This window comes from Marmota flaviventris, chromosome 9 (genome assembly GCF_047511675.1).
Source record: "Marmota flaviventris isolate mMarFla1 chromosome 9, mMarFla1.hap1, whole genome shotgun sequence".
Taxonomy (NCBI): domain Eukaryota; kingdom Metazoa; phylum Chordata; class Mammalia; order Rodentia; family Sciuridae; genus Marmota; species Marmota flaviventris.
Window position 1 is genome coordinate 13,799,153 of NC_092506.1, and position 6,264 is coordinate 13,805,416.

General features: G+C 34.8%; 1 protein-coding gene across 1 annotated transcript; it reads left to right on the top strand.

Moving 5' to 3' along the window:
* The first annotated feature begins 1,553 nt into the window (after positions 1 to 1,553).
* On the top strand, positions 1,554 to 2,486 carry LOC114100012 (olfactory receptor 5B3-like). Its single transcript, XM_027944600.2, has one exon. The coding sequence runs from the start codon at positions 1,554 to 1,556 to the stop codon at positions 2,484 to 2,486; it is 933 nt and encodes a 310-aa protein (XP_027800401.2).
* The last annotated feature ends 3,778 nt before the right edge of the window (positions 2,487 to 6,264 follow it).

A 6,264-nucleotide genomic window follows, 5' to 3' on the forward strand; every position in this document is an offset into this window, starting at 1 on the left:
CTATGATGGAGACTTTAGTGATGCATAGAACAAATCTTGCTTTTTTTTCAACAACTAAAGAAATAAAAACAAAAAGTATGACAGATGATACTTTGATTGATTGGAGAACTTACCTTGTTCAGTCTATATTTGAATGTCATCAAAGTTTAAAATGCAAACAGAAACAAAATCCCAGAAGTGAAATGATCCTTTTTTAAAAGTACAAAATGATCCTAAATGAATTAACAGGCTCGGAACTGCATTTAAATCTTTCACCATTGTCTTAGGCTGATTCTTGGGCAATGTTCTAGGCACCCAACATTTTATTTTCTTTTATGTATTATTTAGTTTTCATAAGAATATCTCAAAGTAGGTCTATTTAATGTCTTCATTTTGCAGATGAAAATATGATGTTCATAGGAGTTACGTTAGGGCCAGTGACACTTAGGTGGTAAACAGTAGGTCCGTTGTGCATCTCTTCTAGGAATCTGAACTCTGAGACATCTGAATCTGATATGCCTTCAGTCTCAATCCCCTCTTCAGGCAACACATGATCCCACCATCCCAGCTAACCAACTACAGCTACTGTGTTGGTTCAAGAGTCAGATTCATCTCTGCCTAATCAAAGGTCATGCCTTTAGGCACATCAGTATCAACATGTGTAGATGTGCTGCTGATGATAAGCATGAGATTGCTGGTGAAGGTTAATATACAACGCAGAGCTTATCAATTAATTTAGGGTCTTCTCTGTTTGAAACAAGAACCATTTCACTGTTATACATTTGCTTATTTCTTCTATCTCTAATGAGAGGCACACATTATTGTAAAGAGGATGAATCCACCATCTCATCAATCACTCCTATAGATCACTATGAAACCCCAAATGCTGTTTGTAATTCACTTTATTTTTTAATTTTTAAATTTTTTTGGTGGTGCTGGGAATTGAACACAGGGCCTTGTACATGTAAGGCACAAAATCAACCAACTGAGCTATATCCCCAGCCCCTTTGTAATTCACTTTAGCTCCTTAGACTTAGAAACCATTCAGCATGGGTTAAGAATTGGCATGGGTCCAGAGCACAGATGGCCAATTAAAGATTTCACCAATATGAATGAGTTATTCTACCTGTTTTACATCAATATTTACATGAATGTGACAATGAAACAAATTCATAATGTTGTTTAGAGGAGACACAGAATGCACATTTAATATGCCTCCAGCAATTACTAGAAGGTGAGCAATGTGAAAGTTTCATTTTTTTTTCCTAGGAGGCTTTGGTGGATTGAGAGATATGACCATAGAAATAATTTTCATTAAGCAGTTTAACTGACTACATCTCAGATTAACAATTGAAAAAAAAATGAATTGTTTACATGATTCCTGAGATGCTACAGCGTGCGACCATCTATATTAGCCTTGCACTCAATTTGATCCTGAAGGTCATATTTGTACTAGAGAATGTCAACTTATTACTACAATTAAAGAATAAATATTGTGCATATAATTTCAATTTTCAACTATTCTGTTCTTTCTTCTCATAGCTATAGAACACTCAGTGATTCTCAGGTAACTGATGGAGAATAGGACAGAAGTGACACAGTTCATCCTTCTGGGACTGACCAATGACCCAGGTTTGCAGCTTCCCCTCTTTGTGACCTTCCTCCTCATCTACACCATTAATCTTGTTGGGAACCTGGGGATGATCCTGTTGATTGTCTTGGACTCCCGTCTCTACACTCCCATGTATTTTTTCCTTGGCAACCTGTCTCTGGTGGACATTTGTTATTCTTCAGCTGTCACTCCCACGGTCATGGCTGGACTCCTTCTAGGAGACAAAATCATCACCTACAATGCTTGTGCTGCTCAGATGTTCTTTTTTGGAACCTTTGCCTTTGTGGAAAACTACCTGTTGGCCTCAATGGCCTATGACCGCTATGCAGCAGTGTGTAAGCCCCTGCACTACACCACCACCATGACAACTAGTGTGTGTTCATACCTGATCATAGGCTGCTATGTCTGTGGATTCCTGAGTGCCTCCATCATCACTGGGAACACTTTCAGTCTCATCTTCTGTAAGTCCAATGTGGTCCACCATTTTTTCTGTGATGTTCTAGCAGTCATGGTTCTCTCTTGTTCAGATAAACATATTAGTGAGCTTGTTCTTTTTTATATTGTGAGTTTCTGTATCTTTTTTTCTCTCCTCATTATCTTAGTATCCTACATGTTCATTTTCATCACAATCCTAAATATGCACTCAGCTGCGGGACATAGGAAGGCTATATCTACCTGTGCCTCCCACTTCACTGCAGTCTCTATTTTCTATGGGACCCTAATATTCGTGTATATACAGCCCAGCTCCAGTCACTCTGTGGACACAGACAAAATTGCATCTGTGTTCTACAGTATGGTCATCCCTATGCTGAATCCTTTAATCTATAGCCTGAGGAACAAGGAGGTCAAGATTGCATTCTTAAGGGTCTGGGTTGAAAAATCAGGTGAGATTTGAATTGGTTTCCCTCTACATGTGGCTTGATGTTTTTCTCTGGCAGCCTTTAGAATTTATCCTTATTCTCAATGTTAGGCATTTTCATAATAATGTGCCTTGGTGGGGATCTATTGTAATTTTTTATATTTGGGGTCCTGTATACTTCCTATATTTGATTTTCCCTTTCACTATTAAGGTTTGGAAAATTTTTAGGTATTATTTCATTGAAAATATCATGCATTCCTTTTGTTTGTATCTCCAAGCATTCCTCTATCCTGGAAAATTTTAAGTTTTGTATATTCATTTTATCCTATATATCTTAAAGTCCTGCTCATGGTGTCTTAACATCTATTCTCCATGGTCAAATTTATTTTTAAGATTAAATATTTTGTTCACATTGCCTGAGATTCCATATTTAAATGGAGAATTAGTTTGCTCTTGATAGATTCCAATGAAATTTTATTTAGTTTATTGATTCCTTCATTTTGAGATTTCTGCTTAATTTTTTTTCATAATTTATATCTCTTTATTAATGTAATTTTTGCTTCTGCATTTTCCCCCTTACATTATTCTTTGCCTCACAGATGAATTTAAATATGAACATTCTAAACTCCTGAAATCAATTTTGAATTCAGTCAGTTTTGTTGTATTTTTGTTTGAGACAATTTGTTCCCTGGGTTTTTAAGTTTTGGGTTTTTTGGTTTTTATTTTGTGTGTGTGTGTGTGTGTGTGTGTGAGTGAGTGTGTGTGTGTGTGTGTGTGTGTGTGTGTGTCTGCTCATCTAGCAGTTGATTTCGAGGCAGTAGAATTTTATCTTGTGGAATTATACCTGTCCCTCAAGGTTTCTAGTACCTGACAGTTTAGAGGGAGACAGATAATAACAACAACCAATGCAAACAATTTACAACATTAAACCAAATAGATCTTGTGATAAAATCTACAATGTTGATTGTTACAATAATCAGAAATTATATGATCAGTTCTTGCTCACAGTAAAAACAGTGAGTTTACATAAGAGTTTACAATTTCAGGGATAGAACAGAAGTAATGTAGAATGTGATCATTATGTCAGAGGAGGAGAAAAGTAGAAGTAAAAAAATAAAGAAAGAATGAAAGAAAGAATAGTGTTTGGCTATTAGCAGAGGAAAAAAGACACCAAAATTTGGGGGAATCCAAAAGTGAGAGAAAAATACAAATAAAATTTTAAAATAGGAAATTTCAAATACAGAAAAGAAATAAAAACGTATAAGAACAAAGTTCATATATACAATCAAATATCTTAGTCCTCAATATATTGATCCATGAAAAATAATTGCCTTCAAGTGCAAGGGTAGAAATGAGAAAAAATAAAGATATATAAATATGCATAAGTATCCAGTTAAAGGTAGAGTTCTTTAAGAGGAAAATCAGAAAAGTTGAGGTGATAGAAAAATATTTGTAGATTCAAGAGGTGAGTAGGATATATGCTGAGGTGATGTATGATGTGTTTATAAGAGTGGAGGACAAACAAATAGAGGGAAGAGAATTAAAGGAAGAGTAATAGAGCAACAGAATTTGGCTATTGGCAAGAAAAAAGAGAGAAATTTGGACAAATGAAAACATAGTTGTGAAAAGTCAATAGAAAACAATCCAAAATATGCTAATCAAGAACCTGAATTTCAAGGAAAAAAAGAAATAAAATGCATGAAAAAATAGCTATCATCAAGAAATGCTAAAACTTAAAAAAAGCAGAAACAAATATGTATGTATATAAATACATAAATTTCCATCATTTATCAATCAGTACATATTCAGAAACAAATCAAAACATAACAAAAGCAAAAACAAAATAGCAAAATAGTCAATGAGGGGTTTTGCTTCCTGTCTGTGCCAAACTGAGTTTCTGATTCTCAGCTTCCCTTCTCAGCTGGGTGGTGTGAGGAGTTGTGGAAGATGCTCACAGATTGACTTCCTGGGCATTGTCTTTGGGCTCTGTGTGATGAGTTGCTGCAATTGAAGCTCTCAGGGGTGGGCATTTGGACTGGTAATGCCCCAGGTGCTTTATTATGAGGGGAGTTTGGGGTGTTAATTAGTCAATACAATTCTAGGACTGTACCCCATTACTCTCCCCAGGGTACCACGTGGGAAAGGAAGTTGAACCCCTAACTGGTTCTATTGTTCAGGGATACCGTGCTGTGTTGGCTTCTCAGGACTGTTTCCCAGCACTGTGCTCAGTCACTCCATCCCATTTAGAATCTCCTTTGGTCCTGCTTGCTGTAGGGTTCAAAGAAACAGGGGGTGGGCTTTCTCTGGCCTTTCTAATCTGCATTACCCCTCAGCAAAATGGTCTCCATGCCAGAAATTCACTGTGCAAGAGATTCTCCTTATTTTCTAGGCTCATTTTAGATCTCATAGTTGGCATCTGCCAGATTCATGTATTGATTTCAGCCAGGAACTCATGGATCTAAGCTCCTACTCTGAGTTCCCTCCACTGTCTCACAGAGGTATTAAAGTGGTTCTGACTTGGGTTCTGGGTGCATGGCTAGGAGGTCTTGGAATAATATATGACAAGCTCTGAAAGAAATCGTATGCCAAACAAGAATATTATACTCTGCAAAAATAAGCTTCAGATTTGACAATGACATAAAAACTTTACATGATAAACAGAAGTTAAAAGAATTCACAACTAATTGAATGAACTACAAAACATTCTCAATAAATAAAATATATCATGAAAAAGAAAGAAAAAACTTAAACATGAAACCAGCAAAGGGAGAAAATGTACTAAAATAAAAATCAGTCAAAAGAAAAACTAATTTAAATTAAAAACCAGAAATAATTCAAAATGACAGGGAATAAAAATCATTTCTCAATAATAACATTGAATGTAAATGGCCTAAATTCATCAATCAAGAGACACAGACTGGTAGATTGGATTAAAAAACAAGACCCAACAATATGTTGTCTCAAAAAACTCATCTCATAGACAAAAACATCCACAGACTGATTGTAAAAGGATGGAAAAAAATTTGCTATTCATATGGATCTTGTAAATAAGTGGAGGTTTCTATCCTTCCATCTGATAAAGTAGACATCAAGTCAAAATTAATCAAAAGGTACAAAGAAGACCATGTCATACTGTTAAGGGAATATATATCAATAAGATATAATAATCTTAGATATTTATGACCCAAATAATGGAGCATCTACATATATGAAGCAAATCCTTCACAATCTTGAGAATCAAATAGATCATATTACAATAATACTTGGTGAGCATGCCTCTCTCACCAATCGATAGATTTTCCATACAAAAACTAAATAAAGAAGCAATAAAACTAAAAAATACAATTAATAATTTGGACTTAGCATATATATAAAATATTTCATCCATAAATGAATGAATACATTTTCTTCTCAGATGCACATGGAACATTCTCTAAAATAGACCATATCTTAGGCCACAAAGAAACTCTTAGCAAGTACCAAACATTAGAAATAATACCTTGTATTTTATAAGGTCATAAAGAAATGAATTTGAAATTAATAATAAAAGATAGAAGCTATGCTAATACCTGGAGACTAACTAATACATGATTGAATGACCAATGGATAGTTGAAAAAATCAAGTATGAAATAAAAAAAAATACTTAGAGATAAATGAGAAAAATAATAAAACATATCAAAATCTCTGGGATACTACGAAGGCGGTTCTATGAGGGAAATTCATTGCTTTGAGCTCCTCCATTAAAATAATAGAAAATCAATGAATAAATAACCTAAATTTATACCTCAAAGCCCTAGAAAAATAACAAACCAA

What these genes read in the sequence shown, in the direction of transcription:
- LOC114100012 (XM_027944600.2), top strand. Translation starts at nt 1,554, where the DNA reads ATGGAGAATAGGACAGAAGTGACACAGTTCATCCTTCTGGGACTGACC.